This window comes from Alternaria metachromatica (genome assembly GCF_023757995.1).
Source record: "Alternaria metachromatica strain BMP 0045 chromosome Unknown scaffold_16, whole genome shotgun sequence".
In the NCBI taxonomy this organism is placed as follows: Eukaryota; Fungi; Ascomycota; class Dothideomycetes; order Pleosporales; family Pleosporaceae; genus Alternaria; species Alternaria metachromatica.
The window spans coordinates 575104-599265 of record NW_026055507.1 but is presented as its reverse complement, the minus strand read 5'-3'; the positions used below and the strand labels follow the sequence as shown (position 1 = coordinate 599265).

General features: G+C 53.9%; 8 protein-coding genes across 8 annotated transcripts; all 8 read right to left on the bottom strand.

Moving 5' to 3' along the window:
- Positions 1-362: 362 nt before the first annotated feature.
- Positions 363-2563, bottom strand: SRK1 (MAPK-activated protein kinase Srk1; the record flags this gene model as incomplete). Its single annotated transcript, XM_049333881.1, has 3 exons — positions 363-1488; positions 1547-1791; positions 2030-2563. The coding sequence occupies 3 exons, from the start codon at positions 2561-2563 to the stop codon at positions 363-365; spliced, it is 1905 nt and encodes a 634-aa protein (XP_049187137.1).
- Positions 2564-4499: 1936 nt separating this feature from the next.
- J4E83_006973 (uncharacterized protein) lies at positions 4500-5660 on the bottom strand (the record flags this gene model as incomplete). The annotated part of the gene is made up of 1 exon (XM_049333880.1): positions 4500-5660. One exon carries the CDS (start codon positions 5658-5660, stop codon positions 4500-4502), a length of 1161 nt encoding a protein of 386 aa, XP_049187136.1.
- A 1969-nt stretch (positions 5661-7629) lies between these two features.
- J4E83_006972 (uncharacterized protein) lies at positions 7630-9054 on the bottom strand (the record flags this gene model as incomplete). Its single annotated transcript, XM_049333879.1, has 2 exons — positions 7630-8777; positions 9051-9054. The coding sequence occupies 2 exons, from the start codon at positions 9052-9054 to the stop codon at positions 7630-7632; spliced, it is 1152 nt and encodes a 383-aa protein (XP_049187135.1).
- A 310-nt stretch (positions 9055-9364) lies between these two features.
- Positions 9365-10648, bottom strand: J4E83_006971 (uncharacterized protein; the record flags this gene model as incomplete). Its single annotated transcript, XM_049333878.1, has 1 exon — positions 9365-10648. One exon carries the CDS (start codon positions 10646-10648, stop codon positions 9365-9367), a length of 1284 nt encoding a protein of 427 aa, XP_049187134.1.
- A 582-nt stretch (positions 10649-11230) lies between these two features.
- J4E83_006970 (uncharacterized protein) lies at positions 11231-14853 on the bottom strand (the record flags this gene model as incomplete). Its single annotated transcript, XM_049333877.1, has 4 exons — positions 11231-11612; positions 11662-14060; positions 14105-14476; positions 14521-14853. The coding sequence occupies 4 exons, from the start codon at positions 14851-14853 to the stop codon at positions 11231-11233; spliced, it is 3486 nt and encodes a 1161-aa protein (XP_049187133.1).
- Positions 14854-15821: 968 nt separating this feature from the next.
- Positions 15822-16584, bottom strand: J4E83_006969 (uncharacterized protein; the record flags this gene model as incomplete). The annotated part of the gene is made up of 3 exons (XM_049333876.1): positions 15822-16141; positions 16192-16359; positions 16416-16584. 3 exons carry the CDS (start codon positions 16582-16584, stop codon positions 15822-15824), a joined length of 657 nt encoding a protein of 218 aa, XP_049187132.1.
- Positions 16585-19247: 2663 nt separating this feature from the next.
- Positions 19248-19930, bottom strand: J4E83_006968 (uncharacterized protein; the record flags this gene model as incomplete). The annotated part of the gene is made up of 2 exons (XM_049333875.1): positions 19248-19576; positions 19630-19930. 2 exons carry the CDS (start codon positions 19928-19930, stop codon positions 19248-19250), a joined length of 630 nt encoding a protein of 209 aa, XP_049187131.1.
- Positions 19931-22891: 2961 nt separating this feature from the next.
- J4E83_006967 (uncharacterized protein) lies at positions 22892-23368 on the bottom strand (the record flags this gene model as incomplete). The annotated part of the gene is made up of 2 exons (XM_049333874.1): positions 22892-23249; positions 23319-23368. The coding sequence occupies 2 exons, from the start codon at positions 23366-23368 to the stop codon at positions 22892-22894; spliced, it is 408 nt and encodes a 135-aa protein (XP_049187130.1).
- Positions 23369-24162: the final 794 nt, after the last annotated feature.

Here is a 24162-nt window from a genome sequence, read left to right as displayed (position 1 = left end):
CTTAGTCATTCAATCATGGGAATGGTCATCGTTTTCAAACATTATCATTCATGCTACATGGACAACCATGCCACATCGCACGTTACTATCATCCATCCATCGCCATGCCAAAAGCTTCATAAACTATGCCTAAACCCCTCTCTTGTCCTATCTCCATGTCCATCATCCCGGGGGACAGACAAGAGACCGTAAAGCCATGCCATGAGAGGAGAAACACAGACAAAGCTCGCATACATGATATAACCAAAAATCGTGGAGAGAACCGGGGGAAGGGCAGGAAAAGAGTGATTAAGGAAACGCAAAAACGCCATCATGACAGAGCTCTCATCACCGTCTCACCAATCCTTCGCAAGCGAGGATTGTCATTGGACGGAGATGTTGTTCCTCAGGCCGCTGGGCTCGGGACCCTTCTTGTTGCGGCGGCCGAGTAATGTCGAGCTGTCCATGTTGAGCTCAAACGCGCCCTTGTTCCTGACTTGGCGCTTAGCCGCGGCGGCAACTGCTGGGGAGTGTTGGCCGTAGCCGCGTTCTTGCTGTCGCGGTTGTGCTTGTTGTTGCTGGCGGGCTTGGGCGGCGGCGGATAGTGTGGTGTTGCGCATCTTCTGCTCCATGCCGGATACATCGGCACCCTGGGACTTGGGCAGTTTCGCGGGTGGATGTTGCGACGCTGGGTCGTATGGTGCAGACTCGGCGGCGTACTCGTCATCATCCTCACCTTCGTCAAGCGCGTTGAGCGAGTTCATGGCGTTGGCGCCACGGTAGCCCTGCTTGAACTGCTTCTTCCGCTTGCCCTCCTCTTCTTGTCGGTGCACAGCGTAACTGACATCGAAGACTTCTCGCAGGTTGACGGCACCAGGCGAACGGAAGTCCATGCGACGGGCCCCGGGCGACTCCAGGTGTGAGAAGTCTGGCTGGAGGCGCTCCTTCTTGGCGGCGGGTGTGGCGAGCGGTGGCGCGTCGTACGCAGAGTATGTGGGCTCGTCGGCTTCACGTATCCATGGGTGGTTGAGGAACTGGTTGATGTCGTAGCGCTTCTCGGGGTCGACGGTCAGCAGGTGGGAGACGAGATCCTGTGCAGACTTGGAGATGTCATCCCACCATGGCGACAGGAAAGTGTACTGGCCGCGGGCGACCTTCTCTGTGAGGGTCTGGATAGACTCGTCGTAGAACGGAGGGAAACCGCAGAGTAGCGTGTAGAGCACACAGCCCAGCGCCCACATGTCGACGGACTTGGAGTAGCGCTCGTCCTTGACAATCTCAGGGGCGGTGTAACCGACAGTACCACACGGTGTCATGGTCTGCGTATCCCAGATGACCTTGCTGAGACCGAAGTCGGCAATCTTGATGAGGCCGATACCACCGGCGCCCTTGCCCTTGACGAACTCGCCCTCGTCGGCCTTGTCTTCATCGTCCGGTCCCCGCGGCTTTGGGTTGCGGGTGGGGATGAATGGTGTGGGGTAGAAGAGAAGGTTCTCAGGCTTGATGTCTCTGTGAGTGACGTCAGTAAGTATGCTTGGCATCGTGACTGGCATCGATAAGAACGTACCGGTGGACAACACCTGCCTCCTCGTGCAGATATTGCAGTGCCTTGGCCACCTGGATGATGGTGTGGCGGGACAGGTCCTCGGAGAAGTACGTCAGACGGACGATCTGGTGGAACAGCTCGCCTCCGGGGCACAGCTCAAGCACGATGTAGTAGTACTGCCGCGACTCGGAGAAGTCAATGAGCTTGACGATGTTGGGGTGGTCGAGCTGGCGCATAATCTGTACTTCCTTGAGGATGTTCGCTCTCTATAGGGCAGTTAGTGTCTGCCCTTTAAGCCCGTCGTGAAGGGGGATGCTGAGTCGAGCATCGGGGGTTATATTATCGCACCTCGGCTGCTTTGGGCGTCTTGAAGTCCGGATGCACATGCTTGTCCTACACCGGCCTCGCGTTGGTAACGTCCAAAAACACCCAACTGTTCAACGTGTAGGATAGGGGTGACTAGGAAATGGGCAAGGAGGAAGGGGCAGGAGGGGTAATACTAACCTGCTGTGAGTTCATCTCGAACTTGCGGACGACCTTGATGGCGACCTCGTCCCATTGGCCGGTCGTGTCTCGTGCGCGGTAGACATTGCTGAAGGCGCCGTCGCCCATCTTCTCGAGGAGCGTCCATCGCTCGAGGCCGGGATACCTCGGCAGCTTGCCCTTGGCCTCGCGCTCCTCGGCAACGATGCGCTCGAGTACCTGGGGGTCGACGCCGGCGCCCTTGGCAGCGGCCTGCTTCTTGTGCTCCTTTTGGGCGGCGTGCGCGGCGGCGTCGCCTGCCTGGGCGGCAATGTTGCGGTTGTCGCCAGCGCCAGCGCCGACGGAGTAGTCGCCATGGGGGGCAGCGTGGTTCTGCAGCGGCTTGTGGTCCATTACGGGCTCCGAGATGCCATGGTGTACGGGGTCCGGGTGCTGGTTGTACCGTTGATGTTGCGACTGGGCGTGGACATTGGAGACATTGGTCGTGGGCTCCGCGTTCTGGCGGGCCTGCTTGCCATGGCGCAGGAAGTTCTTAAAATTCTGTATCGCGGCCATGTTTAGTGTCTGGACGCTGGGAGGTATTACAAAGCCCGTCGATAGCGGGGTCGTCGAGGCTGCGATGGAGAATGCAAAAAACAAGCGGGTGCAGCCGTTTGTTGGGGCAGAGCAGAGGGCAGACGGGCGGTAGCACGGCGGGAATACTCGTGTGGTGAGGGGAAGTCAGGGAGAAGCGCTGGTTGGAAAGAAGGTCATGCATGGACGAAGGAAGGAGTGAAGCCGGAACAAGAGAGGAGCGACGTTGCGTCATTGGCGCACGGGCTTCATGACGCTGCAGGCTACATCATCGCCAAACAAGCTGCACCACACGCACACGATATGATGCGTGCTGCTGCCCGTGGCGCCTCAAGCTCTAGCCGTGGTGCATTGTGTGCAGCGAAGAAGCATATCGAAATGTGTAGAAATGTATCGAAATATGCCTTACCTCGATGACTGGGAGGCCCATCTTCTTGCGTCCGCCGCGGGGAGACGTGGTTTTGGACTGCATGTAGGGATTCGATCTCGATGATCGCCTTCGTTTCTGCTTATTGACTCGCTCTGCGGTGGAGGTATGACGCTCGTTTCTGTTCCGCGTCCCGGCTGGGAGATCTCGTGGCTTCCGCTAGCACGAGCAAGGGTGAGTTTGAGGGCGTTTGGAATTGGAAGGATTGTTAGATCGCGATGGGTCGTGATGGGCAGGAGAGGCGAGCAACGGCGGCAGTGGTGCAGTAGCAAGAGGAGGAGGAAACGAACTCTATGTATCGTCTCTAGATTATTTGTCTTTTGCTTGGACGAGGCCACTGCGCTACTCCGCGCGAATACTCTTCAGCAATAGTGGCAGACGCTGACGCCCGCGGAATCTCCGGCAGCCTCCTCCCAGCTCCCAGTAGACTCGCACAGTCGAGCCTGGCTCCATCTAGAGGCTGAGAGGCTCGCTAGGGACGCTGCCGCCGACGCCACGCTGCATGCAAACCTCACTCCGACCTTGGAAGAGGGTCCCGAGACGGCCTGAACGCAGCCCAATGACCGCATATAAGACCAGGGCATCCGTCTGACAATCTCATGGCGCATGCGTCCTCCCAGCGCGCCCGCAGTTCTAATTTCTCGCTCTTCGCGTTTCCAACGGCCTAGCAGCCTGCAGGGTCCAGCTAGCGCGGCGGATCCGTTACGTCACCGTCTAGTGGGGAACTTCATTGAAGACGTCAATTTCGCCCTCTCTCGACGTCTGGGCTGAAACACATGTGCCGCTTACGGCGTCCAGACGAATTCACGTAGATCGCGTTGGGCAGGCCACGAGACCTTTTCAATAATGTAGGTAGCTCTAGTCTCGGTCGCGCCGGCCATGTCGGCCCAAATCCAAGGCCTTGACGCATGGGATTCGGTCCGCCCATCTATCATTGCGCGTTCGCAGGGTTGCGAGCGGAGCTGACATGGGGACTGACGGGGACTGACATGGGACGGGGCAGGTAGAGTTCTTGGGGTCAGGTTTGTCATATTTGGATCTGATAACTAATAGACCCTTTCCCACGATACCCTCGTGGCAATCATCTGGACCCGCGTGGCATGACTAATGAACGTCGCCAAGTGCGGATGGCGACCACGTGCCCGCCTCGCTACACCAAGAAAAAAGCGTCATGTCAGTCAACGTTGGATGAGGAATGCGACAAATGCATGCGTGGAAGAAAGTTTACAGTATGCGCTCAATGTCACTAGTGAGCCGGTAGCCGTGAGAAGATCAGGGTACGGCCGGCACGGAGACAGCAACATCCCGCCAAGCTTGGCAGCGCCTGAAACGCAATCGAGTCCACACGTAGCTGACGGATCCAATCTCTCCACATACCACGAATAAATCATACGCTATAACAGGGTATGTAGGATGTCAGGCATATAGAACACGTGTTTGCATAGCTCTGACACCGTACCTAAACTTCAATTTGACCTGCCTATCTCTCAACTACAGCGCCTCACACCTCTCACACCCACAATCAAATCCCCACGTCTTCTTCAGCCTCAACATCCTCTTCCCACGACTCAGCTTCCTCTCCTCCCCACTCAAATACGTGATGCACAGCTCCTGCCCGGCCTTGATATCCTTCCCAGCCGTAAAGAACCACGTCCTGCCCTCCCTCCTCTTCTCGATATTCGGCCCGCACGAGTGGTTGAAGTAGCTCGCAGCAGGCCAGCAACCGTATCCAAAGAACTCAGAGCCGTCATCTTCGAGAGACCGAATGCCGAAGGAATTGTGCGAGTCGCGGGATGAGAGGGTAAGGAGAGATTCTGCCGTTACGAGAGGGAGTAGTTGAAGTGGAAGGATAGCGAGGAGGTGCAGGTAGGTTCTCGTAAAGGCGCCGAGGTCGTCGGAGCTGTGGTAGGGGGTCTTGTCGTCTGCGAGGGCCTCCACCCGTTCCCATTGGTCGGGGTGGAGATACCGCCAGACCAGGCCGCTGACGCAGAAGCTCATCACGTCGGGCGTGATGTTCTGCTGTAGTGCCTTTTGCACGGCTTTCTTGTGCTGCTTCGTGACAGCAACTCCGGCCGTCTGCTCGCTTTCCCGTGCAGCCCGTATCAGCGCCGCCTGTACAGCGACATTCTCCCACGCCTGCTGAATTTCCTTGACCTTTGGGCGTGGTAGGTCGGTGTCCACCATATCGCTATCCTCCTTGCTCCGCTTCTTGACGAACGTCTCGACCGCAGTCCATGCCTGAACTCCGATCTCGCCATTCTCTTCCCGCCACTTCTCCTGGCATGCTTCCGAGCAGAAAGCAAACCCCACCGTCTTATCCCGTATGTCCAGATCCCGCCCGTAATCGTATCCAAAACACTGCCCACATACCTCACGCCGGTATTCGCGTAATAGAACGGAGAGGGAGAGGTCTTCCGAGCGCCACACGGTTGTGCCTTCTGGTATATCCTGCGTAGCGAAGACAGCGCGGCCGGCGGTCGGTGTATGGCGGACTTGGAAGAGGGGAGATACCGGTGCGCCCGCTGGCAGATCGCTCGCTTTATCGTTCGGTGTATCGTTCGGATGTATCGACGAGGCTGAGGAAGGGCGTGAGATGCTGAAGACCGAGTCACTGGCTACAGGGATAGACGAGTCGCTTTCGGTGGCGTCCATTGTAGCAGTGTCGATGCGATTAGCAGCACAGCAAGCGGCAGGTGAGTGAATCGTTGGATGAATCGACGCTCCTTTCAGAAGTCAAAAAGCAATACTATCGTCGAGTCCACAGAGTATACGGTGAAGAGACTACACCCCTCTTTGTCTGATCGAGGGTGGATGGCTAACGGTCGCGCGGGCTGTGGGTCAGTTGCGTATGTCACGTATACTCATGCCAGAATTGAAAGATCGCAGGAAAGCCATTGTGGGTAATTGGGTATGCGGGTGGATACGTTATCGTGACTGTTGATTGACAGAAGGCGAGAGATTTTGTGTCGGTCGTGCCTGGCCAGACCGATCTTTGGCCGGGCAGGGGTGATGGCGCTAGTGCACGATAAGCGAGTCCCTGCTTTTTGCTTCCAGAGTCTGAAGCCTCGGCAGGTCTGACACCACTAAGACCTGGTGTTTGTAACGTTCACAGCAAGTCTTTTATGGATTTAAAAACTTCTTATTTAAGCAGATATTTAGCTACTTCCTTGACAATGTCTTCCCTCATCGAAGACTGAAATACGCGCTAATCAAACAATGGCCAAAACATAGCAAAGCTAATACGCCATCAAGAGTGCTCCGCGATGAAAAGATACTCCTCCCGCTCGTGGCCACGAACCGGCGCAAGTCTCCTTGCACGCTTCGCCGGTCTATCAACATCCTTTTCTAATTCAGCATCATCAGCTGATCGTTTGCGCGGCTGTTCCGCAAGAACCCAGGAATCGGGTGGAGAGATATGGCATTTGTGGCAAGTCGGTGCCCTAGATTGATGAGACGCGTTTAATCTCTTCTTGTCAATCCATCCCGCGCACGCGACAAAATCGATGCGCTGCTCGCCCTTCATTAAGATTTTGACAGTGTTCTTCGACGCCAACAAGTGGTCGATCATCGACTGGATGCGTTTACGGAATGTCATCCGTTTAGTCATCGCCGCTTTTATAAACGTCCGAGAGTCGCACATCAATGATAGAGATTCTCGACCTTCATTGTGGAGACGTTCAGCGATTCCGACAAGCTCCTCGCATGCTGTCCACATATCGCGGAGATGGTAAGGTGGTCGATTTTTCTTGGTTGCATGATGCCATCGCCTGCCGAAGAATTTGGCGGTATCAAACGTGAAGGGGATGCCCAGCATTGCTGCTCCCAACTTGAGGACCCAGGATCTGCGCTCGGCGTCGTTTTGAGGGATCGTCGGGTCGTTTCTGGGTGGATGCCAATTGATGTTTGAAGCGGCATAGTAAGCCCGGGCTTCGGGACTTCCGAATCGCTGAAGATATTCTTGTAGAGGGGGTGCCCTTACGTTAGGGTCAGAGCAATCGGGTGTCCATTCTGTAGACATGGTGGCGTCGTGGTGTGTTATAGAGTTGGTATTGATGCTGGACAGATGCGATTACTGCACCTGCGGCGATCGGAGTGTAGGCAGGAGTGGGTGTATATGATCCCGCTGGGGAGAGCTGTTGGTCGAGCGGTGGAGTGGTGAGGGTTGTGAGAACCTTCAGGAGCGAAGGTAGCGGGCTTTTTATACCCCAAGGGAGAGAGGTTGTGAGCACGATGGCAGCTCACCGCAGTCGGAGCGAGGCCTTTCACACCTGTTCCCCATCTTGTGAAACGCCTAATGACTTCGCGGTTGTCTTCGCCGCCTGCTTCGTTTAGATGGTTGTCTTGAGCATATATCGTAGAGTGAAAGAGGAGCTTTCTGTTCGAACTTGTTGAATAGAATATATACTAGAAGTAAAAAGGCTGGAATATAGCTTCGTAAACAGCGTGATAAAGCGTAAGAAGAAGAACTATATGCAGCGACGTACAGTGTGCTTGCTGTTTGCGCAAATCCGAAGTGGCTTGCTTTGCTTTCTTTTGTCTCAACACCTGCAACTGGCATCACGGTCAAGCGCGCAGTTTGCCGTTAACAATGCATTGTTCATTCCAGAAAACGTCCCGCATCTTAGTAATGAGTCGACAATCCAAAATCTTTAGCAACCTCCCTACCCACAGCCTTCAAATTCTCCACAATCCACAACTGCTTATTGCTAAACACCATGACAGCCCCCGGCAAGAAAGCAAAGTTCGCAGTAGTAATACCGACCCAAATCTTTCCAATCAGCGTGCCTTCAGGATTCCAGATATGAATGCCGTCTCCACATCCAGCCCATACATTACCCTCGGTGTCTGTGTGCAGACCGTCGGGAATGCCGTTGTCGGAGTAGGCAAATGTGCGGCGGCCAGTTAGTCTCTTTGCGTCATGTGTGATGTCGAATGCGTAGAGTGTGGCTGGTCGTGTGACGTTCAGACTGTAACCCGCGGCACCCGTGTCGGAGACGTAGAGTGTTTTGTAGTCAGGGCTGAATTCAAGACCGTTGGGTTCGACGAAATCGTCTGCTACAACGGCGATTTGGCCCGTGGATGGACTGAAGCGGTAGACCTGCTTGGGCAGAGAAGGCTCAGGACGGAATCCTTGGACGTATGCGTAGTCTGGGTCGGTGAACCAGAGATCGCCTGTAACGGGGTGTTGGCGGACGTCGTTGGGTGATGTGAAGTTTCGTCCAAGGAAGTTTGATAGGATGAGTTCGGATTCGCCTGTTACGGGGTCGACGGAGACGAGACCTGCTGGGTTGACGAAATCACCCTGGTCGCAGTATAGCACTCGTGAGGGTGTTGAGCCGTTAGTCTGCGTGCCGGGTGGGTAGTATGATGTTGCGCCGTTGGCCTCGGCGACGCCTGGAATCCGCGTGGAGTTGATTGAGTAGTTGTCTGCGATGTCGATGACGGTGACGTTGATTGGGTTGTTTAGGTCTCCGGCCCAGCTGCTCGTCACGTATAGCTTATTTGTGCCTTTGTTGTAGACGCCAGCCTCATGGAAAGCGTCCCAATCCAGGCTTTCCAGTAGTCGTCCTGTTGCGTTCTCGCCGATCACAGATGCAAAGCTCTCATCGTATGCGAGAAGGTTGATGATATCTGGATTCGAAGCATTCGTAGTGACAATGCTGTTCAGGTACGACGGATCCGTCGCATATGATAGAAGGTCCACGGGGATGATGCTCGACATGTTTTTCGTGATAATAGCGAAGCTGGATACCTGCAAATCACCATCGCCTGGCCTTTCATCTCCTATATACCTCTCCACTGATCGTCGCGCCGGACACCTCACGGTCCCAGGCCCATGTTTTTTGCAACGTCACTCACCCGCCAAGTTGCCGATGCGATGCTCGTCCATAGTCCACGGAAATATGGTCGGTGAAATGCAGATCTTGGCTGTATGCTTGGCTCGGTTGCTTGACTCGAGAGGAGTGTCGTGTATATTGCCGCGGTGTTTGCTCCGGTGACTGCTGGTCGGCAACTTCTCTAGGTGCCGTATGCACTCCGCACACATGTTCACTCCACACGTTCGCAGGATCTAACAGTCGCGCTCGCTTGCCAAAGCTTATTGTTGAGGTCGCGCAAGCCATACGCTATTGAAAACCTGAGATCTTCGTGTTGAGGTTAGACCCGAGCTTTTTGGCGATCTTCAAAACACGCGAACCATGACATCATACGACCGCGATTGCACCATCAAATGCCGAACTTCTACATCGGATTTCATGTAAAGTGATATGTTGCTACATAGGTACAACCATGAATGTCTACTCAACCCCACATTCCGACCTAACTATCGTGCATTCCTGTGCTCTGCAAGCCGCATCTTAAGTGTACCTTGCTCGCTTCGCCGATCTATGGTCTAGCTCTAGCGCTTCTTCTTCTTCTTCTTTTTCCTCCAGCCTTACTTGCTCTTTCCACGCAGCCATCAGGAACGCTCTAACATCTTCATCGAAATAGCACCAATCGTCTGGTCGAACGAACTTTTCCATATCGCACGCTATGGCCGAGCCATTCACCAAGTGATCGTATTCTTTAGGCCGCTCATCCTCGTCCATCTTCGTCAACTCAATTGCAGTCGCCTCGCTCAGTCGGTCGTAAAGCTTTGATAACTTCTCGTGATACAGTGTCTTGCTTCCGGAGTCAAACATCGTAGTTGAGTATGCATGTCGCAGTACTGGATGGCGAAGCTCAGTGCAGACGTTCATCTCGTAGAAGAGAGTTTTGTGGTCGTTCCACTTTGGCAGGCTAAGACGGAACGTGGAGGCCTCAAGAACGGCGTCTGGAACAGGAGATGGCGTAACACCTTCTGTATCTAGACGCATTACCCAGGTGTGTTGATCTCCTACGCGTCGAAGCCGGGTAAGCAGTTGGCAATCTGTCGGGCGAATCTCGTCGTGCGCGTTCCAATGTACGCTCTTAATTTTCATGCCACGTAGGCTGGATAGTCTCAGATCATATGGATCTATTTCCTTGGTATTACGCAGCAGGAACATCTCCCTCTTGACGAACGTGGTATAAGGTAATAGATGGTAAGCCTTGTTCCAGGCGATGAATGTTAGCATTCCTGTCGCATACGCGTCTCGCAGAACCATGTGTGTTAGAGACTGCGTCTGGCATCCGGTAATCACGACTTTCAGCTTGCGTCCCTCGGGTCCATCCTTCTCATATACGTCTTCTGACAAGACCTCTCCGTCGCGGCATCGATTGGGGGCTTCTGCGTTGGTTTCATCTCGCACGTAGTTTTCAGCCTCCAGGTATCGGGTCATAGCATCGACCTCTTGACCGACATATAGATAGATAGAGTCGAAACGAGGAAGCCCGGCGAAGAGGCAATAGGCGAAGGGGCCGCCAATAAGAGCGTTGCAACGAGCTTGTAATGAGCGGAAGGCTTTTGTGTTCCGGAAGAACGGCTGTAGTGTAACGTCGATGTTGAATGTTCCACTCAAGAGCTTCTCGTTGATGTTCTTATTGATGGTCTTGCTTGTCAACATCAGAGCGATTTTCTCCAACGGGCCCAGGGAGGCCATTATAGCATCTTGGATGGGGGCAAATCGAGTGCTCAGCAGATCGGCGAGCGTAACGCTGGTGGAGCTGGTGGAGGCGCCCATGGTGCCTGATTCTGAAATGCGGTGTGGTTGATTCTCGGTGATGTTCGGTGGAGGAGTAGAATGGTGGGCTGTTTTCTGACGAAAGTCGCAATAGTTTATCACTAATGAGGGGGTTGACGTGAAGTGAAATGCAGAAGCACCCAGGCCAGTATTGCCTCCGGCTCCATTGTGAAATTGGCGAAGGTACCGCCTTTCACCGCGGTTAGATTATTGCCGAGTACGTGAAGTTCTGACGCGGATTCAGAGTGAGTGAACAGTGGTACCCACCCAACGCACCTGCCGTTTTGACTACAATCACGAACTTTTTGACCGAACTAGGAAGGTGCGACTACGACAACATCACAACACTCAGAAGACACACGCTGTTAATCTTGTCTCAAATGCATTAATGAGGTATATACTACTCCTCTTCATCTTCTCCAACATAACAACAGAAGACCCATATTCTTGCGAATGCGTATGTATAAACCACCCCCCTTTCCATGTCCGTCAGTCCAGATTACCTCGAAATAGTTCATAAACAACCCAGGTATCTTCCCAACATATCTACAATCCTAATACGCCAAACCCATCAACCTATCCTCATCTTCTCGGCGCAATCCCCGCTGAGCTCAATGCGGACAGCGGCCCACCACCGGTAACAGGCGTCTGCGCACCCGTAACAGGCGTCGCAGGGGCCGGCGTTGGCGCGCGAGAAGGAACATTACTCCTGTTGTGTGCCATGTGCGCCTTGACGAGATGACCCGCACACAGGGCGCTGTTGAGCGACAATTCACCCGCCAGCACACCAGCGGCGATGACACGAGCGAGTTGCCTGGCGTTGTCACCGGGGGATGTGGGGTGGGCGCCGCGTACACCGAGGAGGTCGAGCATTGCGGACTGGGGCTCGAGGATAGTTCCACCGCCGATGGTGCCGACCTCGATGGAGGGCATGGAGACGGAGATCTGGAGGTTGCCGTTGACACTAGACATGTTAGCTGTGAACTTCTTTAGTTCATTGTGATTTAACTTACTTGTGCATGATGGTGATGCAGTTGGCACTCTCAACAACCTGCGCGGGATCTTGTCCGGTAGCCAAGAAGATGGCAGCGACAATGTTCGCCGCGTGGGCGTTGAAACCACCCATAGCACCGGCCATGGCTGATCCGATGAAGTTCTTGGAGATGTTCATCTGTACGAGATCCTCAACCTCGCACTTCAGCACCGATTTGACGACGGAACCGGGGATCATGGCTTCGGCGACGACACCCTTGCCACGACCGTCGATCCAGTTGATGGCAGCGGACTTCTTGTCTGTGCAGTAGTTACCCGACACAGTCACTACGCGCATATCTTCGAAACCGCAGTCGGTTGCCATGACGGTGAGGGCGTGCTCGACACCCTTGGAAATCATGTTCATGCCCATGGCGTCACCAGTCGTGGCCCTGAAACGGACGTAGATGTTGGTACCGGCGATGGCAGACTTCATAGACTGGAGCCTGGCGAAGCGGGAGGTGGAGTTGAAAGCGTCCTTCATCGTTCTTTGACCTTCTTCCGAGTCGAGCCAGATCTTTGCCGCACCAGCGCGTGTCAGGCTGTCGAATCCGATACAAGGTCCGCGGGTCATGCCGTCGCCAGTGACAACAGTAACAGCACCGCCGCCAGCGTTGATAGCCTTGGCACCACGGGAAGTTGACGCTACGAGCACACCTTCAGTGGTTGCCATGGGAAGGAAGTAGTTTTGGCCATCAACGAGGATGGGTCCAGCGACACCGAGAGGGAGGGGGAGGTAGCCAACGACGTTCTCACAGCATGCGCCGTGGACAAGATCGTAGTTGTAGTCCCTGTACGGGAGGAGCGAGCGTTCGAGGAGAGTGGAGGTTTCGCGTGTAGCGTGGGTACGTGAGACGAGACCACGGCGGATCTTGACAGCGCGGGTCTTGTCACCGAGTGTCTTCTCCAAAGCGTAACCGGGAATCTTGCCCTTGAGCGACATTTCGATAAGCTCCTCATCAGTCATCTTGGGGGCTTGCTTTTCCTTGATCATCATTTCCAGGACCTCGGTAGCACGGTTTGGCTGTCTTTGCTGTTCTTCCGAAGGACCAATAGGGAGCACTGGCGTCTGCGGTACGAGCTGAGTAAGGGGCTGTAGACGAGTATCCTCAGGGCCGGGTGTACGAGGCGGCGTGGGCATGTGCATTGAAGGCACGCGGGGGGTTCCAGGCACAGTGGGGGCTCCATCTTGAACTTCGGAGGGAGCAGCTGGGGCAAGCGGCTGGTGGGGTTCCTTGATGGTCCAGCGGGCGGCGTTGAAGAGGTAGCCGTTCAGAACCACGCTCATGACAAGCGCGAGGACGATCCATTTACTGAGGAAGGGGTCCTCCAAGCTCTTCAGTACTCCGTCGACAATGTGCGTGCTGATGTTGTTGCCAAATGCGAACTCGTTGTCGGTAATGGACGGCTCAGCGTAATGGATAGATGGGAACTCAAGCTCGTACTTGATGGGCATGAGGATGGTGACAATGGTAGAAGTAGCAGTCGCCTTGGCCTGCTCGTAGATGTGATCCAGTCCACTTCCAGCAACCTTGAAGGGATCCAGCGGGGGAGTGGCACCGACGCCGGCAACGTGAGCGACCTTGCTGGGAGCAAGACCAAAGCGGAGAGTGACCACGTTGAGAACATTGACCAGGATGAATCCAGCAACCATGAGGATCTTGAACTTGGGCACTGTAATCTTCTTTCCAAAGACAGTTGTTGTGTGGTTAGCGACTTGGACATCGCGTGCGTTGGGCCAGTCGTTGTTACGGGCGACGTTCTCAGCAACCTTGCCATCGACACCGTCATCCTCAAGAGCCCTGCGGAGAGCCACATGGCGCTTGATTCGGTTGATCTCAAGCTTGATGGTGAGAATTGCGGTGTAGAAAGTCAAGAGCATGAGGGCGTCGAAGAAAAGGATCCAGGCGCCGAGGAAACAAAATTGTCGCAGACCGCCTTGAATTCCAGACATGGCGCCGGCAACCAGGATAAGAATCTCGAAGAAGTAGTCGCGGACAATCTCGAACCCGGTCCTCTTGATGGCGAGCTGTACAGCTGACTGGATAGTCGAAGGCGCGCCCCGCTTCTCTTCAGCGGCCCGTCGGCCATCCAGGGACGCAGAGAGCACAGCTTTGGTGAGGACAATGGGCTTCTCGAAACCGATAATGACGACCAGGAATGGGAGACCTTCGGAGAGCAGGATCAGGTTGATCGGGACGCCGAGGTAAGTCGTGACGGCGAGACCGAAGAGGAACGCAAAGGCGGATTGCAGGAGAACTGCGGTGGCCAGCCAGAAGTTGGATCCCAGGCGCCTCATGGCGAGGAAGAGGGAGACAAAGGTCAGGTGCATGGCGAGGTATCCCAGGGCCATGATGACGATATCACCGGTATCCGCGTTCTATCAAAATTAGCCAAATCCACGCCCGTTGCCAGATAACATACCTTCAGAAGATCCACAAAAGACGTCCACGAGTCCAGAATCCAGTTACGCACGCCACCAGGGGCACTGCCGTTCTTGGAAGCCTTCATCATCCACTTCTTCTCCTCGCGTGTGCCTTCCTGCTCCGAGCCCTTCGACTGAGCCGCATCTTCGGGCGCAGAAATCTCCTGCATAGCCTGCAGAAAGTCGGCGGCTTCGGTGTACGGGATGGAGAATGCGAGCGAGGTGTCGTGGGAGAAGGTGGAGAAGGAGCTGGACGAGCTGGGGAGGAGCTCGGCGGAGACATTGCTTGGGACAGATTGCTGCGAGGGCGCCGAGTTGATTATGCTCGATTCGGGGAAGACAAGGGTGACGAGGGCGAGTTCCTGGGCGGTCTGTGACGTTAGCAGGGTCTTTTGTGAATCGCAGAAATGCTCACCTTGTCCTTGTAGATGGCAGTCTTGGGCTCTTGAGCCTCCCACTGCCATGACGTCTCCTCTCCGATTCTGAGTCTCTTGCTGCCGGCCAAAAGAGTGGTGAAGTCGACGCGGCTCGAGGCTGCTTCCTCAATGCCACTCTCCAGCAGGCCCTTGTCGAGAACGCCCAGATATGAGTAGCTGGCCACGAAGGCAATGGTCACAATGGTGTGGATCGGATGCGTGCATGCCTTCTTCGCGACGGAGAGCAGGATGGGGTTGAAGTGGCGGTCGAACCAGGCGGGGCCCGTCTTCTTCTGCTCGCCCTGCCAGCGGCTGGTGAGGTATCCGAGCATCGTGAAGGTGTTTCCACTGAAGTTGATTCAGTGGTGTTGTAGGCCTAGAGAGGCGCTCGCATGGGATGACGCGTAGGGTGGCTGTGCGCGGCGTGTGGTGGGATTGGATGCGAGTCTCACGTGTGATGTGACTATACGAAAAGCCCTTTTTGCGTGTCAGTACAATCACGCCGGATATTCGTTCTTGCGGCCTACCTCGTGCACCCTCCGTGGTCGGCGTGCTATTAAGAGTCCGTCAAGTCTCCGATTCTGCAATTAGGCCCTGCGATACCGAAACCCGCAATTGGCGTCGCAACACACCGTCAGACGCGCAACGTCAAAAAGTAAAGAAAGAAGGAGGGGGAGTAGAGGCGTGCTCACGACACTCGGTGCCGACCAGACTGAAATGTGGAGGAGGCCCCTTGCCGTCCCGCGACTTTTTTGTCCGCGCTAGACCCGACACCGCCCTCACCGCTTCCGGCACGCGATTGTAATTCGACGATAAACGACAGATAGCAAAGGGTCCTGCAGGAATATGCGCCTAGCAATGTTCGAGTTCTAGTTCGCGTGTCCAGCTCAGCGTACTTGGGTCAAAGGAGAGTAGTTCGGTGTTGTTGTTGCTTGACGGTCACTGAAGAAGTTGCGCCACGCGGAATTTGCGCCACACACCACGTACGCCACTGGATGACGCGCCAATCAATCCCAACAACCGGATGATCTTCAGGGGATCCGCCAAACAAGGCTGGAATTCGTGAATAATTCTGGTGGTATAGATAATGCACCTCTACAACGTCTCTATCAATCTAATAAACATTCCGATTCTATGTGCAGTTCTATGACGCGCGAGCATGTCTACAGACTTTCTGCCAACTTCCTTGAAATGCCCCGTCGTTTCTCTAATATCCCGCCGCCGTCTGGAATACCCCGCGAGCCTGCTAAATCCTCCGTCACCAACTACAAGCTGGAATAGACGCGGTGGTAGTAGCCCGTCACTCAAACTTCTCAGTCATCGGAACGTCGCCGTTAGTTATCTCCTTCAAAAACGCTGCATCTGGCCTGTACAGCATGACGTGAAAGTGCTCGACTGCATGCACGCTCTTCAGACTCTTCCAGTTTTTGAACCACACCAGCTCTTTGACTTTTGTCGCAAACGTCTTTTGCACATACTCATCAATCTGTTTATGTGATTCTGCCGTAGAGAGGCCAGTGTCGGGGTCGTCGTCGAGTTCAAACTTGGTCCACACGACAAGATGGACAATGTCGGCATCAATACCATACGGCCAGTCATTGTACAGGATCTTGATGTCCTCTGTGCGGGTAAATATAGATGTCAAGCCGGGTAAGGTGAATCGAACGCACCATCAAATTGGAACGGCTTTCCCCTCGGCTCCATGCTTCCCCACTTCAGCCGCTCATTCACAATGAAGTTCATGATACTGCCATAGTCCTTCTCCAGCCGATGCGTAAACTGCCGGTACCGTCTCAATTCACTTGGCAAGCGATGAAACTTGTCCACCCGGTTGCTATCTACCCACAGCCATCAGCGTTTCGCCTATCGCGTGTCACGTCTTCATCAATCTCACCCACAATAGCCCGCACCTCGTCCCACCTCAACACCCTGTACTCTTCGTCAGGCGTCCCGATGATGCCCTTGTCTTTGTCACTAATATCCCTCAGGAAGTCAGGACACCCGCTCGGCCATTGGTCTCGAGGCACGTTGACGAGCCAGAACGGCAGCTCCTCGTGTGGCATCCTTGTGCAGCAGCTAATTCCGGAAAATAGGAAAGTAAACAATTGCGTACTGTAGTCGTACAAGATTGGGATGACAAGGTTTGGGATTGCGCAGCAGGGATGATGAGCTGCCAGTCTAGGGAACCCTAGCGGTGAGCCCTAGGCATGTTGAACGACAGAAACAGCGGGTGGGACCGCGCTGAGGCTGCAAGGCCGTTGTCGCCATGACAAGCCATGTCAAGCCATGTTTTGCGTAGAACGCCTTGTTTCAAGCATTCGTCAAGCTTCCATCTAGCATCCGTCATGGAAAGTAGGGCGAGTTCAAGCAACTTCAATGATGATTCCTCGACGACTTTAGTAAGGAGAAGTGCGACGAAGCTGAAGTTGAACACACCGCCAGAATACCTAGGTATGTACAGCGTAGAACACATCTGCATCTCAGCCTCAGCCGCTGCACGCAATCAAACAGCCTCATGGCCTTGCCAATCAAACCAGCATCCCTCGTCTCAAATCCCAACTCTCCAATTTCCCGCGCCTTACCGCCATCGGCGCCATGTGTCCAGCGTGATGGCCTACAGGGATGCCACCCGCGCTGCGCCTCATGATTGGCCATGCCCATCCCGCAAGCCCGAACCTCGAAACCAACGAAAACCACACGACAATATCGCAGTCCTGCTTTGACACCTGGACATGAGAGTCTAGGCAAGCAGTGTTACATCACATGGGTGCAAGGCCCCATGGTCTGTTGTTTTAGGGGCCTGTATAGACAGGCAGGTGTTAAGTATGGCGGTTTCCTCATTTTTGCCTTAGCAACTACTTTCCTTTCATGTCACGACTGCGCCTTGAAGTGCTGCAACACACTGCAAACGATCGCCTTGATCTACTTCTGATCTCCAACCACCGTCGCTCCTTTCCGTTTGTTTGCTACGTCACCCAAACCATCGTCGATCAACTACCCGAGTTAAGGTTTACGTCGTGTCATTCACTACACACGCGGCGGGTTCCTGGCTCTGCTGGACCCTTTCCAATCTGAATACCCACCACAATCTCGCGTGTTGCTGTGCGACATCGTGCATCTGTCGTTCGGCGTCGTAACGCTCGTGCTAGTGGCAGTTCGACAGAAGTTAATAGTCGACTATCGCCTTTTACATCAACATCGACTGTTTTCATCAACCTCTACCATCGGCGCTATCACTCTTACTACGAATACATATACCTCGACGACGAAGTCACTACTACCACAACCACTACTTCCATCGCCACCTCACACGTACATGCTCAGCATACCACAATAACTCGCCATCTCCTACGTACCCTCGCTACTTAGTCCACCCACACACCACACAAAATGGTCCGCGACCCCCAATTCTGGAAACGCTTCAGCGTAGCCGTCCACCAAGACGACTTGGAAAAAACAACGCAAACCCAGGGCCTCAAGCAATCGTACGTCAGCAGTTCCCTATCCCCTCCCCTCGGATCCCCCACTTCCCAAACACACCTACCCATCACATCCCCGCCCATGGTCCAACTGCAATCCACACGGTCGTCCTACGCCGGTTCGAGTCCATTATCGCCCTTGTCAGCGGAGATCTTCTCGGGCGGACTGAGTACGCAAACGGCGGAGAAGGAGACGGATAAAGACAAAGACAAAAAGAAAGAGAGACCCCGCTCCAAACTACAAAAAACGCCATCCACGAAACCCCTCCTCCGCCCCTCCATCTCTATCCAAGAGCTCCCCTCCACCACCACGCAAAACGCCTACCAACCGCCCTTCTCCCCGCTCCCCTCATCCCCCACACACCCACACCCATCTTCATCCTCGCGTCCCCACTCCTTCTTCCGCACCCCCAACCTCTCCACTCTCTCCCTCAGCCACCTCTCCGGACGCCCTTCATCGCGCTTCCACTTCACCACGACCATCACGGCTGACGCGTCACATAGAGATAGTTGGTTGGCCGGTCAGCAGAGAAAGGCCAAGCAAAGGACGTGGATTTGCTGGTGTTTCTGGATGTGTTTCTTGCTGCTTGTAGCGGGCGTGGTTGTTACGATTATTATTTTGAAACAGCACAAGATTATCTGAGAATGAAGGGGGATGGGAGGAATGAAGGGATGAAGGAATAGGTGTATATATGAGTGTGTTTTGGGATAGACGGGGTGTATGGGGCGTTTAATGTCTTTTTTCTGGGGGTTGAATTGGGTTGGTGTTTTGGGCATTTGGATGCTCGTTGCTGCTATCCGCGGTTTCTTTTCTTTCGATGTTTATATTTCAGATGATACCAGGTCTTACATGGCCACCAATGCGATATCTGCTTCTTTTTCTCGAGAACATTTCACCATGTTGTGCGTACGTGACATGACTTGCAAGAAACGCCTGAACACAAAACGACTGAAGTGCACTTTTCTGCTGGTCAGTTCCATTGAGATTACGCACGACTTACGAAATTCACCCAGGCATGCGAACAGATTGATGTGGACCGACAGAGTGCTTTTGTGTATCTAGTCCAGCGCATCATTCACTCTCAGCACGTTTTCCCAGCCTATCATACAAATGTCAATCTGCAACGCCATGCCCGCAACGGATATCTCAGTCCCAAAAGCGCGAGCATGCACAACGCCAAAACTCCTTTCACACTCATTCCTCCTCAATCCTGCCCCTTCCTTATCCTCCCGGCCACCAAATCTTTCTAAAACCGGCTCTTCGTCGCAGGCGGCGTAGGACTCCTGCTCATACTCCTGGCATCCCGGCCTCTCTCCTTCAACCACTTGCGCGTGCACATGTCCAACTCGCGATCCAGCTCGGCACTCGGTTCCTTGCGATGGATGAAGTTGCAGAAGCCGCCGCGGACACAGCCCTCGCCGCTGTTGAGGCGACAGCAGGCCTCGCGGAAATCGGTGACGGGCGAGAGTTCGCAGTAGATGGGGCGGCCGGCGTACCAGCGCGAGTTGAGCGCGTCGCATGCTTTTTGCGCGTCTTCTTCGTACTTGAAGCGCACGTAGACGTTGCCGATGAGGTCTGTAGGTTGTGTTAGCAGCGCTTTTAACTCTAAAGAAAAGAAGGGAACGTACGATCATTGTTATTGTCACAAACTACCAGCTCCTCCACAAGCCCGTACTGGCACAGCTCGCACCAGATATCCTCGTAAAACGCATCAAAGTGCATCTGCATCTGCTGCGGGTTCATCTTGTTCTTGGGGTCGTACGCGGGGTTCTGGTAGAGGTTCGGCAGCAGGATCGTCTGCGAGTACGAGGGCTTGACGTGTTTGCGCGAGCAGCGGTCGCCGTGGCGGCACGCGCCGATCTTGTAGTAGAAGGAGCAGTTGACTTTGTCTTGCTCCGTTCCGAAGATGGAGGCGAGGTAGTTGGCCATGGTGAGTGTCGTGCGAGGTGTTGGGTGAGGTGTATGAAGGGTTGCGACGGGTTTTACGAGGTCGACGGCGATGGCGTGGTGTGTGAGGTTGTCGCGCGCGCGGTGTTGGGAAAATGTCGCGATGCGCGGAGCTCGAAGCTAGGCTGAATGTCGCGGACGCTAGTGGCTGACAAAGCGGAGAGCGCCAAGGAATGCTCGAGAAACGCCACCTTCACTTTTTCTTTCGCATGCTTACGATTCGACATCAATAATAGATTTACAGCATCATTACAGATTAACTCGAGACCCTCGCTACTTGCGGCCCTTTAATGGCGCAGTTATGGCCTTTGTAGACCTAGCGCGCCTGCTATCCTACGTACTATCGTGAACAATTTGACCAACCTGACCGAACGAGGAAGGGGCGACTACGGCGACCTTCCATGACGAAAGCAACCACCACGAGCATATTATCCCCGACGCGACGCTTTCCACCTCCTTCTTCCATCCGCCTTCCTCTCGATTAATCCTCCTCGAGGTCTCAGCCTAAGGCTCAGCCTACTCCTTGTATAACACCGAAGGCACTTCATGTATTGACCAGAGCCTTTTCGTTTGGCTCGTATCTTTGCACAGCCACTTGCAGCTACCCATGATGGAGTCTTCGCTATCGTCTTCGTATCTGACGAAGGTGCGTGATTCGACGTGACGTCGGCGGAGATACCTAGGTATGCCAAAAAGCGATGGAGAGCTTCCTCGAGGCCGGGAGGCGAATCGTCTGGGGGAATTGCCATCTTGATTCAAGGTATCTTAGTCGTTCCAGGGCGTTTCGTAGAGCTGTCGAGATACCGACCACCAGGCAATCTCTTCGCTATTGACCCAGAGGTCAGACCAGTCGGCAGGAGGGATGTACAACGGGGACACGTCACTCGTACTCTCGGGGTCGCTTCTATCAGCTCTCCCATGTAGATCACGCCGCCGCCACCAATCCAGACCTCTTTTGACACCCTCCACAGCCGATTCAAACAGCATCCTGTTCAATAGTCGGACCGGACGCTGGAGTGCAATATCAAGCAAGATAAACCAGTCCGATCGCGGTGCAAAGAACACTCCAAAACACCTGTTTGCGATTGAGAAAGTATCGCCATTAGGACCGGGATTCGCGAAGCGCTTGATAGGGTAAAGAAGACAGACCAGGACCACCCACGTAAAAGCCATGATGTCGAAAAAGTCAAGCAGAGCTCGACAGAGAGCTTCCATAGATGTCCGCCCATCCCTCGGTGGCGTACTCCGGTAACTGCAACAATCTCGTGATACGAGGAAAGTAAGGTCGAAATTGGCTCGGGGGATAGATTGGAGAAATGTGATGAGATTGAAGGGTCGCTCTTGGAGGCGAGAATGCCAGTATGCGCGCATATACTCACACTCCGAGAGTACCCAGAAGGACATTGCGAAGTGGAGCGTGCATTCTTGAACGAGTGCGCGGATGTCTTTGGGGAAGGGGGGAGGCGTGCCGAGGTAGGTTTGTGTCCAGATTGCGATCTGACCGAGGTGGACAAGCGTCATCGTAAGTAGTATCGTGTATGATGTAGGAGGACTCGGGTCTACCTGTCTTGGAAGAAGATGGCCATTGGCATCGATAGAGTGGTCATTGACGGAGTAGAATCTTAGGACGGAGAATAACGGCAACGCCATCCAGAGTAAATGTGCGGGAATCATGAACCAGCGAAACCCTGCGGCGATGGTTTCTTCACGTAGAGGTCGCCATTGGAAGAAAGCTACCGATTCTAGGGAGAACAAGCAGTAGTACGCGAAGCGAGTCTTTGTCGGTATCTCGTAACGCGGAAACACGTCAAGCGTATGACGAGTGGTTGCAAAGTGCGGCATTGCGACGCTCGCAACTGGCGATGATGCAGGTGGGGGCAGAATGCGCTTGTGCTGTAGAGGTGCTGTCACTGAATCCAAGTTCGGGAGATATAAGTCGTTGATCAAAAGCGAGAGTGTTGTGAGGCTGTACAAGGTCTCTCAGGGTCTGAAGCATACATTGGTAATGTGCGCGCGATTCGCGATGCGGTACCATGGGTTGCCGACGACACTGCATTGGCGTGCCACACACATCTCTCACCCCATCCAAGGAAAACCAAACACCCTGGAGTCTACATCGGTATCAAAAGTTACAGTTTGTAGATTTTTGATGGGATGTAGACTTCTGGGTTACTATTGCGTTTCTTACTGTACTTGGGTATCGGATCTTTTCCTGGAATACGATGCTCCTTCAGTGTTCAGTCATGATCGAAACCGCATCCTCGTACTCCTCTGAGGCTGGAGTCTCTGCCTCTTCTACCTCCACCTCCTCCTTCGTCTCAACATCCTCACATGGACATATCCCTCGCCTCTCACGCCACGCCCTCTCTACATCTTCCAGTCTTTCCGCGCATGTGTCGCACGGCTTCAAGTGTAGCTCGACGCCTACGATTGCTGGGCGATGATGGCGAGCTGATCCTGGGCAAGTAACGGTGTAGGCATGCTTATGGCAGTGGCAGGAGAAGGAGTGGATGGTGGCAGCGCAGATACAGTTTTCTGGTTTGATGTTGAGGGTTGGCATGGCTTATGTCGGGGAGATGGCGGTGCTTATTACCGGCGGTTGGGTGGTAGTGAGGTAGGGGAGTAAGTGGAAAGGAGTTGCGCACAGTGTAGTTGTCAAATTATGCAAGAGCTCATGTGAACGAAGGGAAGGAATCACATGTCAAGGGATTGATGATGCGAGAAGAGACTTGAATGCATGCAAGGCATTATCGTGATGCTGTGAAATGTCTTGGACGGTCACTGCCTACTTCGCCGCACCCCTCCCTCCCGTGTGAACAGTTCCCTTAATCCATTGCATTGTACATGTTGGTCCTTTTCCTCTTGCTCGCAATGCATGTCTCGACGACACTGAACATGTTAGCGGTCCGCACTATGTTCAACAGCCTCCATCCTACTCACAGTTCACTGTCTTTCCTCCTCACGCTGCTGTTGACTTTGCCGCTGATACTGGGTCAATTGGCGGAAATAGTTTTGCGCGAGCTGGTGGCGGTATGTCTGCGGATTAGAGCCTTGCGGAACTCCTTGAGCCTTGATTTGCTGCGTAGCCTTTTGAAATGCGATGTATTGGAACTGCTGCGCGTTCTCAGTACTCCTTGCCATTACTCTTACCAATAGGTCTCTTACATTTTTCGTCTCCGCCCTCGCCAATTCCAGGTCTTGCCTCGACTTCACGAGTTCCTGCTTCTGCGCTGCAATGGTCTCCTGGGCGGTATGAAGCTGGCGCTTGACTTCGTCGAGTTCGATTCCGCTGCCCGCTGGCCTGCATGGGCTTCCTTACTACACGAAGTCAGTATATGTCTCACATGCACTACAGACAGTCAGAACTCACAGCATCGCGCCGAGCCACTCTAGCGGGGATGAGGGGGAGTTTGAGGCCATTGCTGTGGGTGTAGATGATGTAGTGGTGTGGTGGTTTGTCCGATAGATGGTAATGTTGGGAGAAGTGGGTAGTGAGAACGTTGAGGTTGCAAAGATAAGTATTCAGAGTGTACCATAGATTGCCAAAGAACGCTAGCTTGATTAAGAATGATCCTCTTTCCTCACTCACTACCCCCCGTGACTTTACTGTTTGCCCTCATCTCTCCGTATCTCAACTTCTTTCGCCCTTGCTTCCTGATGCTCTCTCAGTAGACACGCATTGCAAGCTTCCTCGTATCGCACTTCGATGATGTTTGACTGCGCGCGGCTGCAGAGACCAAAGCGGTTTGGTGACGACATCAAGCTTGCTGGGCACCAAGAGGTTCCTTTGCGGGATGTATGAGCGCATGTGTAGATGACGAGTGTGTATTGGCACATGTTCAAGCAGTTAAAGCAGGCAGTTCGGGCAAGATATAATCGCAGTTTCGGCTTGTGATATGTTTCCGAGCGTGGCAGTATTGTATTGTTGGTCTTGACAGCAGCTTACTACCGCTAGATCATCTTCTTGGAGTGCTTATATGAGGTTGTCGTTGTGATGGACAAGCTCTTCACGTCGGTTATGCCTATCACTCAACCAGCCATTCTACGCTATTGCACATTGACGGCTAAGACAGCAGATGGTTGTTTGCGTGAGCATATTTGATCAAGTTGTAGATGGTCTCAACGCCAACGTGTGAAGATGCTACCCACATCAATTTGCCACCGTACCCAGAAAGCGACGACACCAACAGGCACCACCTGGCATACCTTCCATG